Here is a 20,766-nt window from a genome sequence, read left to right as displayed (position 1 = left end):
ATTAATTTAGAAATGTTTTCTATACTTTAAACTTGGGCAATTTTTTATTCAGCAAAATATATAATATAATATGACCAGCCTAGGTTTCGCGATTTTCTCCAAATTTTTTGCTGAATAAAAAATTGAAAATTGGCCAAGTTCAAAGTATAGAAAACATTTCTAAATTAATAAAAAAATATAAACAAATAATTATTATTTTCTGCTTTTAAAGAAACACACAAACAGTTTTAATAGTTATCTTTTTAATTTGATACTGTTTTTTGTGTATTATGATTTTAAAATTTTATCCAGCCAATGATCGCACAGCATTTTATGATTAATATATTAAAGATAAGATCAAACCGTTATACGATCATTAGTCGGATAAAAAAGGCTAAAGAGTATGCGATCGAATCAACGGCGTGCAAGTTAATTTTTTTCACGTTTGTACACATCTGAAGCCCAGGATGTTTAGTTTTCTCTCAGATAAGAGACCAGACCAATGGCGTCCTACCGGATCGACACTTGTAGAAACGTTTTGTCGTGTCAACTGTGGAAGCTAGTCGGGATTTCGAGTGTAAACAGGCGCAGTACACTCACCCTTAAAGGCGACTGGGATGTCGTCTTGGGGTGTCTTGCTTCATTCTCAATTGTTTGTATACTTGTAACGGAAGTTTTGTCGAATCACTTGGTATCTCCGTGTGTCACTGGCATGAAAGAAAAAAAGAAGAAAAAACATAAAGTTGAGACGATCTCGCGTGTCTTTTATCTCATTGTCAGGTAAGAATCTTTTATCTTTATGAGACATTACACAAAAACATACACTATGTCAAAGATTAGAAAGATGAGCAATGATTGTCAAATATTTTTGAAAAAGATCATATTTCAGAACTGAACAGAATTAATAATGTTATTTTATAAGAATAAATGATTTTATGATTGAATCTCTTTACAATATTATCTTGTTGTTCAGTTTCTAATATATATATGATATTTAAAGTCGCTTAAAGTTGGATCGCAGGATCCTCTTATCCAACGAGATTAAATAAGTCAAATAAAGAATATCGCTATATTGACATATGCGTCGAATAGGATTGTTGTTACAGGATAAATTGAACTAAACATATCGCTGTATATACCATTCACCGGATTTTCGTGAGATAAGCGAAAAAGCATATGGAAACCATCCGTTTAACACTGGAAGTGCGCCTTTACATTAATAATTTGTTACTATACTGAATATATAACAAATAATATAAGCAAGTATGAATAATACGAATATTGTTTATTCAGCAATTATTTGATACTCGCATCTATATGATTTAGATAAATCTTAGATCTAATGCGCTTTAAAAGTACCAATGAATAAAATATTTAAATTCGACATAACTTTAAAATATCTTTTATATCCTATATGTAAAATGTATGCTGGATCTCCCATTTTAAATATCACAGACAAATATCTCAGAAATTTAAAAAAAAAAAATGCGAAAAAATATTTCAGATAAATTTGCGCATACATGTATTATATATATTTTTATTTATTTATTCTACACTACGTTCCTTTCGTAATTTTTGTCACGAAATCATAGCGGACGAAGATTGAACGTGCGCGTGCTACAGCGGAAACTCCGCGACAACTCCGAGGCGAGAGAGGGTCTCCTTAATACCTTCGCGAGAGATCACGCAGACGACATAAAGCGTCGCTTCCGGACGCAGTAAAGCGAGAGTTTTCGCGCGTGGGCGACGGCAATGCTTTGAAGTGCAACGGCGGAACTGCATAACGTGCAGCTGCGGCCCTCGTCCCTATGTCCTCGCGAATTATTTCTTTCTTCCTTCTTCTACGACGCGCGATTGCGCGACGAGATTCGCAGGTCGCATGACATTTTGACGCCGGGAACTGCATTTCCGGCATAGCGTCGATTCACGATTTCGAAGAAATTTCTCTTGCATCGCGTAATTGTTACATATAGCGTGTATCCGCTTTTTAAAGATAAGCAGGAATTCGTTGGTGATGTATTACTCTTTTATGTTTAGAAAGGAAATTGACCACTACAACAATCGAGTAAAATAATACAAATGCATAAAGAAAAACGCGAGGGTTTCGAAAAAACAATTAACACATTCCGTATTCTCTAAATCAAAATCAATGTACTACTCATTGAAAAACAGTAAACAATCTGATTTCGGTGCTAAATTTATAACTATATCGACCATACATGTATGTGCGCTGTCTTTCAGTGATAATATACTGATTCCGGTCAGTGATAGTACTTTTTTTAAACGGATCATTGAAAGATAGTGAATAGTCACTGATAATACAAATGCATCATCATAGTTAAAAGTATAGCACTGCAAATCAGCTTTCTAACTGCAACCTCGCCTATACAATGGATGTGGTTAGTTTACACTATCTGAATTGTGAATTTTGTATTAATATTCTTTTTTCTTAAGCCTCTATTAATTAACATATTGAATAAATAACATATTATCAATAAAGCTATTATTATTACTATTATTATGCTACCAGTTTAGATCTTGGAAAGTTGATAAAGTGAGATCGTCAGTAAGATTTTTTATTTATCTTTAAAGCATAAATAAGAAATGTAAATAAAACAAAAAAATATATATATATATGTGTGTGTGTGTGTATGTAGTACAAAGTATAGGGCAAAAGTAATACTTACCGAAGAAATCCTCGTGTAATAGAATGTTACATTGTTAGATATATTTTTTTTAATGTGTATGTGATGAACTATGATTAAACACGTCATTTTGATAGATTTTAGTGCATATAGATATTCTATATGTAGAATTTCGAATTAGAGTGGTTAATGGAAAATAAATTGGCATATATGATTCTTTTTTCTCGAAAAAATCAACACAAATTACAACAACCTTAATAATTCTGCGATTTAAAATAAAATATCTGAAATCTATCATTTTGACAGATTATTTAGTGCTATATATATATTTAATTTCAAAAAATTTTACTTTTTTCCAAGAAGACAGAAATAAGAACTGATCTTTTTGAGCGCATTCTATTTATATCACATACATACGTGGCATACATAATAAGTATAAAATTATTTTTAAAGTACGAGATAAAGGAAATGAAAGACATAACATGATCGTCTATATTAATATTAAAAATAACAAAATTCTTTTTTTTAGCTCATTAACGTATAATTAATAGCGGATTACTAAAACCGCATTTCATCGTTTGTCATAATCTCTCTCTCCCTTCATAATCTTCTTTCTCTTTATATAATTTTTTTTCTTACGGTTAAATATTTTAACCGAGGGATATTAGAAAGAGAGAGAGAGAGAGAGAGAGAGAAAGAGAGAGAGAAAGAGAGAGAGAGAGAGAGAAGCTTATACTAGATTAAAAAAACAAACACGTTAAGCATACGCGGATTAATGACAGAATCCTCAAATAAATATAATTCAAAATTCAGATTTCCTCTAAAAATATGTTGAAAAACGATTTTTTGAAAACAAAAAAATTTCCCGCAAAGTTATTAGGGATACATAAGAAACAATATTTTAATCTGTTGCGAAATCTAATTGCAAAAATTTAGAAAGCCACGATAAGATGATTATCTTGTACAAGTCACGTTTAAAAAAAATATAATATGCAAATTTATCCAAGAATCTGTCGTCAGGTTTATTTTTCCTAAGAAACTAAACAAAAAGTCTAATTATGATTAACGTTGACCAGTACTAACGCAACTTAGCTTTAATTCGCCACTTAATAGAAAGGAAACTGAACTGATCCGTCGTGTGTTTACGGAAATCCCGGGCCACGTGAACAGCTAAAGCGAAACGCACGACTAGGTTGCGAGTGGAGTGTTCCTCTTTACTCGAAAGCACGAAGTGAAGTGCTACTTCTGGTCCATCATATCGCTGCCTCTGATTCATTTTACTTGCGTTTCTATCTACGTTCGTCAAATGGAACGTTATAGTACTAAAAGACGAAGTGTGATCTTCAACTTTATTCAGCGAGAGAATTATGATTGCGTCGGTAATTGCGTCACGTAAGTAAACCTCGAGCAATATCGTTAGAAATTATATAAAAGTATAAAATTCTGCGATTGTCTAACACGTTTCTCTTTTTTTTTTTAATGCGGCAATGCGCGGTGGCAGCATGAAGATAAAATGAGATTGCGCGTTGTGAAAATCGATAAATGCGAAGCGATGCGTTTACAGCTAGTTCCGAAGACACTTCGATGATCGAGCCAGGAGTATCACAGCATTTCGGGGCAGCTCGAGCCGATTTAACAACCTCTACGCGGATTATAGATCCCTAAATCATGGCCGACCTTTCCAGTTGGGTAGATCTGGGCGCCCATCCAAATCTGTCCATTATGCTGGAACTGCCAACAACTATACTTCTTATAATTTTGGAATATAATCTACGTATTATATATGTATATAAAAAGAATGAAACATAATATTGCAATAATAAAGCCACATTGTAAATTTTCTCAATAGGTCTCGCGTTACTTGCCCTTTCTGCGATTACGTCCCAGGAAAATTTTTCCAGAATAATCACTTTTCAGGAAAACATAGGGTGCTTTTCCCCAGTTACATACACAAGTGACATTGTAACACAGTGTACAATCCAGTGTTTTTCAATTATAACACAAGTCGACACAATCGTACTCAGCTAAAATACCGTGTAGCTGTTTTGTCACTCCAGATGGTAGATTTTTACATTTGGTACACTGGAGCGAATGCTGTTTTTCCTGGAGAGCATTCTTAACTTCAATTTTAGCGCGAATTTTGAAAACGATGTCAAATGATCGATATTTATCCATGGAAGGTCCAATACGTCTTCGACAAAAGCAGTGTTTCAATTACAAGTCGACACTGTGTAACACTGTCCCACAGTGTATAACTGTGTTCCGTTGCTGGAAAGCATCCATAGTGATTCATTTATCAATCGAATAGATATATAGAACAAGATATAAAGATGTAAATTATCAAAACGATGGACTCAACGATTGTAAAACGTCGAGATCTAACGTTTGAGTTGTTAGATATTTCTACCAAAGAACTGCCTTTATTATATGCATTTCTTTTATATTCGCATGAATAACAACATCGTTGGTGTAGAGACATATATTATTCAATTTTAATCATTGTTAATAAATGTTTTATATTATTCTTTTAATTATATTTTTTCTTCTATATATATATATATATATATATATATATATATATATATATATAATTTTTAAGAGACCATATTTCTTTATTATTGCCGTCTTTTGCTTTGTCGTATTTTTGTTATAAAAAGAAAAATATATGAAATTTGTCTGTATAAAAGAAAATATACATAAGAGATGTTAAAAATAATCTATACTATCAATTTTCAAGACAACATTAACACCTTTAACGAAAGAGATTACACATTTTCCTTGTTCTGTCGATTAATTTGCGCTAAGTACTCTGTTTTTCCTCAATATTAACTTCTGAGAGAACTTTCAAATACGCAACTGTACTTTAAAACAAACAGTATCACTTCCGACACATGAATGAGTATATATCTAGTGCAAAAATACAGAAAGTGCAAGTAAAATAAATAAATCTAATAGAAGCAAGCAAACATTTTCTATACAGTCTCGTAGCTTAGTAACGTGAGCAAATCATTGAGCTGGCTTTATGATATCTTGAGTCAATTGTATGAATTTTTATCAAATATTTTTTTCTCACGGCAAACAAAAAAAATCAATTTTTAACAACGTTCACTTAGTACAACCATACTGACTATAAAGAGTTCGTAATGTAACTTTAACAGTATTAATATGGCTATAAACAAAAAACGGCTTAAATAATAAATCTTACATCTCCAACACAGAGAAAATCTCGATAATAGATTGATAGATAATAATTCCGACTGTCACCTCTGATCTTTTAAGTGAAAAAACGCACGTGCGATTATCAATGTTTCAATCGTTAGATGTCAGACAGTCGTTATATGAATCATAGAAAACATTTCTCGTGAAAATATGTACACTGGTTTGAATCGTTTGACATATTCAGGACATCTTAGTTTAAGTAACTTGAATGCCATCGAGCGACAGTTCCGTTTCACGCTCTTTAATTGTTTATCGAGATACAATGTTGAACGAGCTAGTGTGTTCATAATGCAGCTGATACATGAACAATAAATCTCTTTTTTATAAAGGTCGGGCGAATAATGACGGGTAATACGATTATTGTTACGGGTATAGTGCGTAATAAGCCCCGGGAAGTACAATATCTCTCACGTGAGTAACGTATCGTCTAATTCCTCTATTTTGCCTTCCGGTTGAGAGAGAACTTTACGCAACACTTTGCTAACCACATCAGATAGAGATTCCTTTGCACCAGCATCCAAGAAAGCCATACAACGCTGAAAAAAAGATAACAAAGCTATAAATATCTTATAAAGAAACAAAAAAAAATTACACAAGAGAGACAATACACTAGAGATGTGTGAATTAAAGTTTTTTGATGCCAAACCGAATCGAATAGATTTTTGTTTATTTGTTCAAATTTGAATTAAACTATATCAAAATTTTATCCGAATTAAATTAAATTATTAAAACACAACTTTTAATTAACAAAATATAGATAACAAAAAGATTTCTATGTAAAAAAAAATATTGATAATAAAATATTGTGTTTATTCTTTCGCGAGTGCGAAAATGCTGTACGAATGTGTCAGCAAAAAATGGACGCAATAATATAATATGAAGTCGTTTTAAACATGATTTTAAGATTGTCAATATATGTGATTCGTATTCGAACTTCTCAAATTCAAAATTTTTTATTAATTTCAAATTATAGAATTTCACACATCCGAGACAAATCAAATTTTGTTTAATTCAATTCGATTTATATTCGAATAGTTGGTACATATTTAATAATTACAAATTTTGAATCACAAAAATTAAAAGATGATACAAAAATAAAAAGTGATCAATTGGGAAATAATAACTAACCTGATGCTCTTCTTCACCCTGTCTCAACCGAAGCACTGCGATAAGTGCGAGCTCGCTATTCGCCTTGACATATCCGTTCTTCTCTTTCGTGCCATTCACCAACATTGGTAAAAGCGCCCTGAGCAGTTCGGGCGACATATTTTCAGGTGGTATGTTACGCGCCAGGTGAATGCAAACTCGGGCGAGTAATTGCTTCACATCGTTGCTGTTATTATTCATTGACTAAAAATGAAAGAAAATATGAGAAAAGCTGATATTATAAAATGCGTTGTGATAATGGCATAGAGTTGTCTGCTGTATCAAAGATTCAAATCTGATTGATCAAAAACATCTGATTTTATTCGATCGCTATTCAGAAAACAATGACAAACTTTTGCTATAAAAATCCCCTTAAATTAGGCCATTCAGAACCGGTAAATTGTAAGTCACGTAAAAAGCGTACACTACAGAAATACATTGAGAGGTTACCACATCTCTAATAAAAAAAATTAAAGACTAAAAGGATTATAAAATATTTCATTTATTTTCGTTTCTTATTTTCTTAAGCTGTTTGTTTGAAAGAATTAAATGTTTCTTGCTACGTCTTTTTATCATCATTATCATAAGTTTATCGAGTTTCAAATAAATGTATTTATTCGTATAAATGTATAGATATTTTTCTCAAACTTACCCTTACAAAAGGCGACAATATTTGCTGTGGTACTGGTTGCGAGTCGTTCATGAGATATTGAAATAGATAACCACACGCTCGTACACCATTCATGACAATCTGCACTCTATCTGCAGCCAAATAAGAGAGTATCACCGTGCAAACACGATCCTTCTCCTTAAGGTTATATACCGTAGCAGGCGATTCCTTTAACGCTACGAAAAGCGCAGCCGATCGTCCATGCCTCAACACCCAGTCGGCATTAACATCATTATCTAATCGAATAATCAATCATATATTAATAATTATTGTAAATACAAATTTAAGCTATACATCATATTCCTCATAACTTACATAAAAGATGATCATTAAATGCGACCACTAACTGCTCCGGAGTTAACCATCGCAAAAGAGCGCCGAAACAACCAGCAACTGCGTTCCTCGTTACATCCTCCGGATGACTCAGCATACTGCTGAGCGTTGCAAATACCTGTTTCTTCATTGGATCGGTCATTTTGTCACCAGCAGGAGTTAGCACACCTCTGAGAGCTTGCAACATTGTTTCCCTATTCCGGTATTGATATTGAAAATAATATTAAATAATATTAAATAATATCATGAATAAATGGATAAACTCTTATCAAAAATATTTAAAAACTGGAAAGACATATTTGTAGACCGGGATTACCTTATTGCTGGATCATCTCCTGTTTTGATACCAGTGTGAAGTTCAGTAAACAAGGGATCAACACGTGTATGAATGACAATCAGATTGCTAAGAGCGTAAGCTGCTTTCAATCTGACCTGCCGGTTGCTGTCATTCAAAGCCCTCAGAAACGTAGTTTGCAATTGCGGTAAAAATTGTTTCAACATAACGCCAACCTGTAAGAAAGGTAAACCATTAATTTCAAGTCAGAAGAACTGTTGCGACTTGAATATTAAAAGAGAGACAATGACTCATAGGCATACATTTATTTTGTTCATTTACAAACAGTAATAATATGAGGATAAAATCTTCATTCTGACAAAAATTATTTTCAATTTTGTATAAACCTTTCCAAGTAATATAGCAAGCGTCTCGAGGACGGCCGCTTTGACGCTCCAATTAAAACGGTCACCAAGGATTCGAATGAGCGGACCAGTAATGTGCACAACGCTTGGCTGCAAGGCAGCTGCGCTGGACAATCTTATAACTTCTCCTAGTCCTTGAGCCGCGTGCTCCTTTGCTTCTGGCAAACCATTCAGTATGGCTTCTCTGAAGATCGGTAGAATTGGCGTGATTCCTTTAGGAAGACATAATCCTGGTAATAATTCCTGACCTTTCAAATCAGATACCGCAAACCGAACGGCTTGCCTAATGTCCTGTACATGTGCTATCTGCTGCTCAGATGACAAAGTCTGTAAGAATTATATAATTAAAAGCAATTAAAAATGTTAATATTGACTTAAGAATGGATTGTTATAATAAGGTAACTGTACTCTGATCTATCTAAGCTTTGCAATTTTTTTTCTAAGTTTTTGCTAAGTCCAAAATTAAAAACTGATGGCCAGATTCAAAGTAGGAAACATTTTTAAATATTAATTCAAAATATTGAATAATTTCAAACATTTACGGGGTGCAGTGAAGACTTTTAGAAAAAAATATCATTTAAATCGTATTGAGTACAGATGTACTCAGTATAGCCTAATTTTATATTATATAATTCAATTTAAAAAATGGATAATGAAAGCATATTAGGTACAGTTATTTCATAAATTATTTTTAACGTCTTTTACAAATTTTTTCTAAGATAAAGTAGACCGGAGCTAGTTGAGTATAGAGGCAAATTGGGGCATATGCAAATATCTCATTAACTGTAGGCCGTATGAACATGTCGATACCCGTGTAAGAAAGCGGAAGTAAGACGGAGACTATTACGCTGCATACGCCTGGTCGTCGACGGGTAAACAAGTTAGATTTTCGTTTTTCGGTGGTAAAAGTAAAGTTATTAGGTGATTATTCTTTTCAATCTGTGAGATTATTAATAAAGCTATTAATAAAAACGAGATTTTTTTTTACATGAGTCATTAAAACAATTTTATTAACTGTAATGTTCAAGTAGCTATTTTATTTATAAAATACCTTTTTAATTATAAATAAATATTTTAATCAACGTAAAGCTAAATTATATATATATAAGCTAAATTATATATATATATATATATATATATATATAAGTATGTATGCATGTACGCATGTACATACATGTGCATGTGTATTATGTTAATTTATATTATGTTAATAATTACAGATTTTATATTTTTTTTATTGTAAAGCATACAGCTAATTCTTTTTCATTTTTATTAATACAGCATTTAGAAAAAAATATTATAAAATTATCATAAAGAGAGACAAAGATTTTAATAAAAATATAAGTAATACACAATTCTTTTTGTTATTTCAGTAATACACAACCTTGCTAAATAATTATCTTCATGGCTCAACTTACACCCCCGTGTGGCTTAATAGGTACTTTGTAGATAGGATATATTGAGCAACTCTGACTTTCTATATCCCACATCTTATTTTATTATTTACAAAATATATTAAGAATCTAAAAGTGTTTAATTATGTCGTTGAGTTAGATAAGCTTTGATCGAAAATGGCACTTTTTATTTATTCTATTAAATAAAATTTTTAAAACTGTATTTTAAAACTGTATTTAAAAAAATTCTGTTAGAGTTTTTAAAAAATAAAACAATTTATGAGCGAACCTTATTCAGCTTTACATAATGATTAATGTTACTGTAGGTGAATTTTCATACAAGTACTAATTCAAGCTTAGTATAGTTCTTATTAAAATTTTATTAGTTTAAAGTAACATTTAATAAGATTTACATTAAAATAGTGTTAGGGTTTCACAATCTGCGGTTAACCTAATCGATCAGTTAAGCGTCAATCGCGACTAGTTATTTCTGGTCAATTATTTAATGACAAATGCAATTAATCAATTTCAATAGAAAAATCAGCTGATTAAAATAAAATCAGGTTGTGAAACTAGTTCTTAGTTTAGTTATTTTAATCTATCAAGTAGAAATAAAATAAAAAAATTATCAATTGTGAGGATAAATTTTCATCCTGAGTAGTGTTAATATAAGAATTATTCTTCATTTATATCAATTATTCTTTAAGAATATGAACAGCACTCCTATGATATATTTGAATTATCATACATCATTTCCATTCACTTACCTTAGTAACAGCTGTAAGTGCCTCCCAACTCATCTGCAACACGTCTCTATCCTCATCGGTGAACAAATGAATCAAACCCCTGAGTAACTGCGGAACATACTGGCTGTAATCAGCACGGGTGTCGCGACAGAATGCACAAAGCAACGTCGCAGCGCTTCGCCGTTTCGAAAGATCTTCTGCTCTTGTGGCTTCCATTAGCTGATCCATCACAGTTCTGACGCCTACTTCGTCGGTAACGGAAAGAACAACAGCCTGACAATATTCGAGCTCCTGCAATTCGTTTGCCGTTCCTTGCGCACTGGAAAGAGCAGTGAGCAATGCTGGTAGAATCCTATGGAGGAATCTTGTCAATGCTTCACCTGCCACACTGGCCAGTATCGATAGTGCTTTTGTATTAACTGGCGGCGAGGCTAATTGCGGGACTAAATACGGTAATACGACGCGTGACTTGATCGCCATCACTTGACGTAAACCATCCAAGGTGTTTTCCGCCTCTGCCGGGTCGGGTGAATTCAATTGCGTCAACATCGCCGGTAATATATCATCGAGGGCGCGAACGCCCACCGTGGAATGCAAACCATCGAAAGTCTTGGCCGCAGCCTGTCGGACCTCCGGTAATGGATCGCATAGCGCTTTTCTGAAACAAGATGACTTTTTATTTAAATGCTTGGTCGTGCGTTTTAATCGTTAATGTTTTCATAGAACAATTGTACTCACCTCACCGTTGGTACAAGGCTTATGACGAAGGTCAAAACCATATCTTTATTGGTGCTCGCCATAATTTCTGAAAGACCTATGCACACTCCTTGGCGTTGATCGGCCTGGTCGCTCTGTAATCCCTTTTCCAAAATCGGTATAATTTCTGGCAACACTCGTTCTCCTAATTTTCGAACGAGATCACCCAACGTCCGGGCGGCCACCTGTCTCTTGTCATAACTCGTACTCGCCAAACATCCCAACAAAAGAGTAAATAGCGTTGGTAATATTTCTCGCAACGTTCTCGGTGTATTCGTTACTACTACTTTCCACACGTGAAGAGCTGCTTGGCGCACCATAAGAGCCACGTCTGATCGACCCATGTATAAGCCAGCCAACACGCGATTACGTCTTTCTGCACCCAAAGCATTTATAATAGCATAGTGCGATTGTTCCGTACCAAAGTTGTCATCTTCGCTTGCAGTCTCGGTCGACATTTTGCCCGATACACCGGAGATCCTGTAAAGCAGATCGCCCAATAGTTGTACAGACGAATACCGGATACGCCAATTATCGTCAAAGAGGCCTTTTTCTAGTTCTGGTAGCAACAGCATTATTGCCGAGTCAGCGTAAAGAGTGACGATACGTTGTCCCGCCCTCAACGCGGTCTCTCGCACATATTCATTCTCATCGGCCAACGCTTTCAGAATGGGATTAATGATCTGTCCTATATACGGCGTAAATTCTGTAGTAAACGCACTCGGCATGTATATGAACATCATGATGTATCCGTCCTTTACGTGGGGAGCGATGTCGGTTCTTTCCGCGGTGCTGATGATCTCTGGCATAAGCTTGTGAAGCTTCTCGACTCCCAATCCGCGCACTACTTCCGAAAGACCTTGAGCAGCCCCGGATCTGTCGACGCTGCTGGTTTCGGAGGTCAGCGTTTGCATCAGCCAAGGCAGCAGATCTTCAAAGCTGGATTCGCCCATTCCTCGTACCATTGCGCCCAAGGCTCTCGCCGATACGCTACGTACTTCGGGCACTGGATCAAGTAAACTTGTCTTTAGACCCGGAATAATAGTCGGCAAATATGGAGTCAGGTCTTTCTGGTCTGTTAAGGAGTACATATTGCCAATGATCTGCGCCGCCATTTTTCTCGTCTCCGTTGAACGATCGAGGAACGCGCGCTGCACGACAGGCATGATTAAAGCTAGCGAGGGAGCATCAATAAAGTGTACAAATTGCGTATCCAGTAACGTTTGCAAGCAAGTGGCGGTCTTGTGCGAAGGATCTTGTAGCGCCTTTAGCAACACAGGTACAATAGCTTGAATTTCTGGATTGCGGATAACGCTTCCAATAACCTTAAGCGCCTCCGCGCCAGCTTCTTGTACCTTCGTGTGAGAATCGCTGAGCACTTCTATTAATTTGGGCACGATACTCGGCAGGCAGCTGCTTAACTGTTTCGGTGCGCAGTACGCCATAGCGCCAAGTAACTCAACAGATCCTGAAAATAAAATACATGAATTTTTAACCTAAAATTGGTAATAATAAATAAAACGTAAATCTAAAATAAATTAATACTGATTATTTCAAAATGTATTAATTTTTTAAAGTTTATCCGAGATTAAATATTACCAGATTATTATTACCAAACCCTTTTTTTTCAGTGTAGGACTATCCATAAAATCTCATATAGCAAAACAAAATAATAAGGTGAAAAGCTAATAAATAAAATCTAATGAGATCCACGGTGCAAAATTAAAATCCGCAGTAAACAAATATCTTTCGTTTATTTATTAACGGAATAAACGTGCGATTCAATTAATTACCTGTTTTCGTTCTCCATGAATCTTCTTCCAGAGCCGCCAGCAGACTTGGCAAAACGAGTTTAACGCCATGGGCGGAGAGTTTACTCATAACTACTCTGGCAGTGTCGTCGGTAGCGGTTCTCACGTACTGGCTCGAATCGCCAAAGCACAATAGCAAATGCGGCAATACGTGGACGATGTAAGGCTCGAAGAGTCTACCGAGCATCGTGCATAGCATCTCGAACGCGAACAACGCACCTTCGCGGTGCCTGTAGTTTTTCTTGTCTTGGATAGCATTGGTCAACTTGCTCATAATATCCAGCTGCTTCAATGCAAGGATTCCCATGCCTTTAATGAGCCCCGCCAGCCCGTATGCTGCACCCTTACGTTCTCCGTACTTGTCTGATTTGAGCAACTGGTCCATTAGATTGTCCACTATTTTCGGGGCGTCTTCTTTGATAGAGTCCGTCAGATACGGCAGACAATTGGCCACAGCCTCCTGTACCTGTTGCGACGGCGTGGAGAGCGCCGCAATAAGACGCATCACGATAGGTTTGATTCGTGGATCGTTCTTATCCAAATGCCTTGCCAGAGACCCCATGAGGATCACTACCGATTGCTTAATCGAATCGAAACTGCCAATTTTCGGCGCCTTATCCATAAAGTCCTCAAATACCGGTAGCAGTGATGCAATATTTGCGCTACCGTGAAGGTCGACTGCCGCGACAGCAGCCGTGAGCATTTCAGTACGTACGGATTGATTTCGGTCGCCAAGGCCGGTCAGAACAAAGAACTGGATAAGCCGATGTACCGTGTCGGCGGTGAGAAGTGGCGCTATTTGAGCGAGGGCGAGCGCTACCCCACGACGTGGACCCCACGTGTCGATCGGCTGCTCGATAACACGACCAAAATCATTTAATTTTGGCGGGATCATGGCCAATTTCTCTTGATACAGTTGCAACAAATTGTCTAACACATTCGGCGTTAGATGCGGCACGTTGGCCAAGCTTTGAGCTAGTGCGTGCGCAGCCGCTTGTTGCACTTGTTCAACTGGATGAGCAATATCCTGAATCAGCTCATCGCAGAGAACCTCCGCTTGTGCGCTAAAGTCAGCCGCGTTCCACAATTCATTAGCGAGAATCTTATTTTCGTCGTTTACGTCATATCGAGCAATCCATACTCTCCTTGTGAGTCTACTGAACTGATCCTGATCCTCCTTTTGGGACGGGAACGCCTGCCGTATCACCGTCAGTCCTCTGAGAGCCGCGTCTCTTACGGTCGCCAATGAATTCTGTAACGCGCCGATCAACGAATCTATATCCTCGCTGGTAGCGATCGCCGCACCCGGTTGACCACTACCAGACTGCGCGACATCGAGCAAGGTCGCTACCGCGTGTGACTGCACTCGGCTCGTGGTAGTTTCCATAAGCTCGATGAGCAAGTCGAACATTTGCTTGCGCGGCAAGAGTCTGGGATGCCTGAGATCTTTCAAATCGGTGGTGTCGCCTCTCTGTTTAGCGTGTTCCTGAATCAATTGCAATCCCTGTATGATCATGCCCTCATCTTTATATGATGTCAGAGTCTTCCTTATAAAAGGAAAAACGTAACAGAACGCGGGTGCCGTGAATAATTCCTTCTTCTTGATCGTCACCGCGTGTATAAGATTCAACGTTCTTTTAACTGCCACATCTAGATTTTCTTCTTCCCAGGCTTGGTCTAGGTCACACTGCGGTTGCAACTGTCGCAGTGTAACGTGAGCAATAAGATCACCTAGAATCACACTATTATCTATCGTCACCGTCTGGCGAAGAGATACGTAAAGCTCAGACATCTCGGGTGCTGCCAGTGGAGAGCCTAGATTTTTCAAAATTGATGGTAAAAGGTCCTTTAAGTATAAAGACAGTTCTTGTCGATTACCGCGTATCGAGCATGCCACTAAAGACACAGTGTTATCTATTTTGGCTTTCAACTCGATTAATCTCTTGCGAATACTATTCTCTTTCGCAATCTGTGCCTTTATAGTTTCCTCCTGTTTAGGTGTCAATTTCGGTTCTTTTATCTTGCCCTCTCTCTTCCGCTTCTCGTACAATTCGCGCCGTAATTGAAGCTCCTCTTGTTGTTCCTTAAACGAGTAGACTTTGCTTTCCCTCTTCATATTCATAGAACCAAGGATATCGTTTTCATCGTTAACGGGCAGTACGCTCTTATCGTAGAGCTCTCCTTCGGGAGTAAGATACGTGAAATATTCATCCTTGGTAACTCGTAAAATTTCTGAATCATCAAGCTTGTTTGTAACGTTCGACACTAGAGCAGGTAGAAAAGCGTCCGGTGCAAGCGATACAATTTTTATAAGGGCATTTTCGTAGTTTGGTACTGGTTTATAATTCTGGATTAACATCTTCCTCACTTCGTTGCTATAGCTACGTAAGAAATCTTTTGGTACAAGATTATAGTTCTTCGCGATCTTGAACCATAAATTTGGTACAGCTTTGATCAGCGCCGGGTGATGAGATGGAAGTAAAGCATCTCTAGTCATTTGATAGGTATGCGCTTCGAATAAAAAGGAACCCGAGCATATAGCCAACAATCCGTCAGTAAGACACCTACCAGTAATCTCTCCCATTGAGGTTTCTTCTTTATTTTCCTCCGATTCCGACTTGATCTTAACATTTTCCAAAAATTTATTAAATTCTGTTAGCAATGCCTGCGCTGGCGCGTATGTACTCAAACCTGTCATAATTTTCTTGATTAAAGGAAAACATCGTTGTCTCGTCGTGGAATGTGGGGCAGTGGCGCAAGACACAATCGCTCGATGAATCCCAGTTAGAGCTTTCTCATTCAGTTTATCGGAGAATTCAGTAACAAGACGTTCGCAGAGTAACATAAGATTGTACAAAATATCATCGCTGCATGTTGACAGAAATTTTTCGGAAAAGAATATTTGCTCATCTATCGCGTTCCACAATACGCTCTGTTTATCATTCTCCACTTGGTCGGCCAGTACAAATTTGAGTAGCAAGTACGAAGCGACCAGTCCTTCCGTTACTGCCGCTGGTTGCGCGCATTGCTGCATAGCTCTGGTTATCGCCTGTGCGAGAATCGGCGCTATCACTCCTGAGTACGAGGAGGCAGAAGTCGAAAAGAACAACTTAATATAGGCAGTGCGTACTGCAGCAGTGGATGTTTTCGCCGCCATGCCTTTCTTGAAGGCGTCCACGACGATTTTTGGTACGTTAGATGAGAATTTCTTGGACCACAGAGCCATCATCTCAAGTGCGTGTATCAATGTTTTCTCATGAACCTCGGTCTCGAGCACCTTGACAAAATGCTCACAAGCCGTCTCGGCTAATTTTTGTACACTGGTGCCTGAAGCCACATTGTAACTAAGATTGCCAGCACCTTGCAGCACGGAAATCTTGTGAGTCGCAACTGTGAGTTTACCCTCAGATCCGTGAAACACCGCAAAAACAGATGACAAAAGCATTTCCAAAGCTGTTGTATCGGAACATTGTAGAGCAAGTTTACGACATGCCTCAACCGCCTCATCCCGGACTAAATCCTCTTTAGAATGTAAATTGGCAAATAATCCTTTACTTATCTCTTGACTATATTGGCTCAGATCAAGACTCAATCCATTTAAAATGTGTCCAACTGATTCAATTATGATCTCTGGATTTCGTAACATAGCCTTTTGTAAAGCAGGAAGTAACTGAGTTTTAAATTCTTCGTGAGTCAATCTCCGAAGAAGTGGCATAGCTGCATCAACTACATACAAATCTGGTTTTTTCTTACAACTAATTGTCACTTTTATAAAAGCGTCTATCATGTTTGTCTAAAATTTATAAAAATACACATGTATGTATAGATATTTAGAATTTAGATATTTAAAAATTTTATATGTGTATTCTCTTTGTCTCGCTTACCTTCAATTGTTCCACCAAATCGTTTCTTTTCGTGATAACTAAATATTTTGTAAGTAAACTGGATAAAATAATAACACCATTACCGAGCTCTAATTTTGTTAAATGTCCGGCATAAGCTTCTATGTCTGTAATGGCTATCCATTCATGAGCTAATAACGTATACACTTTGTTAGCAAGTTTCTTATCTGCAGATGCTAAAGCTGCGGCAGATAAATTTGCCTGTGCCTCAATGAGTTTCACTAAATGTTCATCCATTTCGGTTACACGGCGTTCGTTATATCCATAGCAAATAAGTAAAGTCGACCACTTCAATGCAATATACGCAGTTAGAGCAGTGTTCAAGCTACGAAAAAGCATACACACATACACACACTGTTAGAAAAATATTATATGTAAATATAGACAATGGATAGAGAAAATTAATTCCTGTCTTGACTTACGTTGCAATTACATTCTTATGCCAAGTAGCTTGCTCCGAAATTACAGTTGTCATATGTTTGATAGTAGCCTCTGGTTGTTGCTTAATTAATTCCACAATTAGATTTCTCACGTAGGACTGAGAAGCACCATCTTTGTATCTATGTAAGGTAAGTGATACCACTTTACAAATTCCATTAACAATTTTGTCATTAATCCCTGTAATAAATAATTCATAGATCTCATGTAAGAATAACTTATAATCTGCAACTAGTTTTTTAATATAATTTGATATAATTGTTATAATTTGACAGCATCAATAAACACTATTTTCAAATAAAAATGTATGACAATCTTTAATTTAAAATTGATCAAACCATATATACAATTTTTGTTATTGATCATTCTTTTAAATAATCCCATTTCAGAATTTAATATCAGGGAAAAGTTTATAGGTACTTATTTAATTAATTAGGATTTTCAAATTGTAGTCATTTTTACAAGTCCAATAATTTACATAAACTTGTATTCCTCACTAGAAAATAAACAAACAAGAGATTTCAAAATAAAAATTTTATTTATGAAATATTCTATATGTTATTTAAAGAAAAATAAAATTTTATACGTCTATTTCTAAATAAAACAACAAATAAAAAATTTAATTTTAAAATTGCAGCAAAAAAATTAAAACAGAAAAAATAAATTAAAAATCTTTAATTTTAAACTACACTATTATTCATTGATACTAACAAATTATATTAATCAAATTACATGATTAATGAGAAAATTACAAATAAAAATGTATATGTGCATAAATATACCTGCATGGTATTAACAAATACAAAAACATCTAAAATTTACATATACAAATATATATATTAAATTTATTTTTAGGCATGACACAGAAAATAATACAATTATAAACTTGATCAAAATAAAGTATCCTTATGTTTACATTTAAAGCATCCTTAATATACTTTTGTTAATATTCGCAATGCATGTTAAGTAATTTTCACAAAAATATATCAGATGTCTTTAATGAAATTATTTTAAAAAACAAAAATGGCTCAATAAAAATATTTTCAAATTCCATTGGCAGCCAAATTGGAATCATCTATAAAACAACAGCTACAACTAATTATTTGATTAAAAGACATGGAACATATTTTTTTAATTATTCGTGACATGTCTTATGTAATTTTAACAAAAATATGTTAGATATATTTAATGCTAAACGGAAATACTTGAAAGCTTATCAGTGTTGTCAAACTTCTATTATTGTACAACGATAATTTGTAGTCATAATCTTTCAGCTAGGTCTTAATTAGAATAGAACCAAGATAGAGAGAAAGAGATATACTTAATAAAATTGTTACGAGGCATAATTGTAAATAAACTACTCTGAACTGTTCCAAACAAATGCATGACAGTTTTGTCAAAACCATACGCAAATCGCGAAGCGACAAAGCATGTTGATATCCAAAAACAGATCAGACTCCTTGTCTTCGCATCGTTGCCGTATGTAAGTACCGCTTATCTCTCATCAAAAAATAATACGTGTCCTTCCTCGCGAGTCTTACCGGGATTTGACAATACGTTGGCGACATTTTGTAGAATTTCACGCCGCTCCTTCTTGCTGGCGGTCTGAACTCGATTTGGCAGGTCCTTCAAGGCTTTTGCTAGCTGCAACAAAATGCGTTGATTATGATAATACGGCAGCGACGAGGTAATACAAGAATATTCTCATATTCCACGTGATTCGCTCACCTCGACATCCGCCATATTTCTTCAAAAGCCGGACTGGTCATAAAGCGCCGCTCTTCACGGGCACGTAGTTTGCACGAGTGTGATTACAGACTGAACGGCGCGACCTTGCCACCTCTCCCTCGTCACATTTTAGATGTGTTTCGTATATGTATTTACAAATAACAAAATATTAGGAATAATAGAACATAACTTTTACTATTTTATTTCTACTTTTTTTAATAACTCCGTAATTAATAATAATAATAATTTATAATTAATCAAAATTATATGCGTAATAATACATTTGTTTAATACTTGAAAAGATATACATTAAAAAGTTTCTTTACATATATTTTATATATATATATAAATATATATTTATATATATGATACAAAATTGTGTAATTGTAATTATATAAACGTATAATTTGTAATATCAAAACGTGTTAGATAATTAGATTTAAAAAAATATTATACCGATAATGTAAAACTGTAATTATGAAAGAATTACTGACTGGATTTAGCATTTTATTAACAAATAAAAGTGTAAAATTGGTTGATTTACCTAGCAAATAAAATCTTTGTTCATTTTAAATCGAGCGCCTTTTCATCATCACTTGCGTTCGCGGTAAGTTCTAAAATGTTCTAGGTCCAATTACATCAACGTTATTTTAACTTCAAATAAAATTTAAATATGCGTTTGATTTTATTTATGTAAACAGAAAGGCAAAGACAGATAAATATTTAAATATCATTTAAAGTCAATATAACGTTGATGCACCTTTATTGGTTTCCTCTTTCACCAATCTAATCGATTGGTTAGTCCATTAGAATTGACCAATTGCATTGTCTGTTGTGTGAAATAACAAATGCAATTGGTCAATTCTAATAAACTAATCTCTCGGTTAGCTTTAGCTAACCGAGATTGATAAAAAAAGGCCATTTGTTCAATAGAATGCTTATTTTGCAGATGTTCAAAGCTTTCTTCGTGCCGATTATACTTTTAGATCTAATGAAATAGATCTATCGGAGTGAAGAAGACTTTCAAGAGTTGAAAAAATAAATAAGGGCCACTTTCACCAACGCCGATTAACTTAATCGCTGATTAGTCTATCGGAATTGACCAATCGCATTTGTCGTTTTTACTTAACGACAAATACGATTGGTCAATTCTGATAGACTAATCAGCGATTAAGTTAATCGGCGTTGGTGAAAGTGGCCCTAAAAATAAATATTCTGCTGAATTGCGGCCTAGGTTTGTTCATTGCTTAAACTTCTTAAAAATATTTACATTTGAATAAAATAAATATACATTTGAACG

General features: G+C 35.4%; 1 protein-coding gene across 1 annotated transcript; it reads right to left on the bottom strand.

Moving 5' to 3' along the window:
• Nucleotides 1-6,063: 6,063 nt before the first annotated feature.
• On the bottom strand, nucleotides 6,064-19,572 carry LOC105193282 (eIF-2-alpha kinase activator GCN1). The gene is made up of 13 exons (XM_011157679.3): nucleotides 19,467-19,572; nucleotides 19,280-19,382; nucleotides 17,723-17,918; nucleotides 17,283-17,625; nucleotides 13,381-17,191; nucleotides 11,570-13,055; nucleotides 10,853-11,489; nucleotides 8,674-9,018; nucleotides 8,309-8,502; nucleotides 7,975-8,186; nucleotides 7,642-7,895; nucleotides 6,972-7,193; nucleotides 6,064-6,379 (listed from the first exon to the last, which is right to left on the bottom strand). Exons 1-13 carry the CDS (start codon nucleotides 19,479-19,481, stop codon nucleotides 6,251-6,253), a joined length of 7,947 nt encoding a protein of 2,648 aa, XP_011155981.2. The 5' UTR covers nucleotides 19,482-19,572; the 3' UTR covers nucleotides 6,064-6,250.
• Between the last annotated feature and the right edge of the window lie 1,194 nt (nucleotides 19,573-20,766).

Source organism: Solenopsis invicta, chromosome 1 (genome assembly GCF_016802725.1).
Source record: "Solenopsis invicta isolate M01_SB chromosome 1, UNIL_Sinv_3.0, whole genome shotgun sequence".
Classification (NCBI taxonomy): Eukaryota; Metazoa; Arthropoda; class Insecta; order Hymenoptera; family Formicidae; genus Solenopsis; species Solenopsis invicta.
This window is presented reverse-complemented; position numbering and strand designations above follow the sequence as displayed.

Coding starts and splice junctions, on each gene's coding strand:
- LOC105193282 (XM_011157679.3), bottom strand. Junction 9,019..10,852: donor CACTTACAGCTGTTACTAAG/GTAAGTGAATGG, acceptor TAATTCTTACAG/ACTTTGTCATCTGAGCAGCA. Junction 7,194..7,641: donor TATTGTCGCCTTTTGTAAGG/GTAAGTTTGAGA, acceptor TTTCATTTTTAG/TCAATGAATAATAACAGCAA.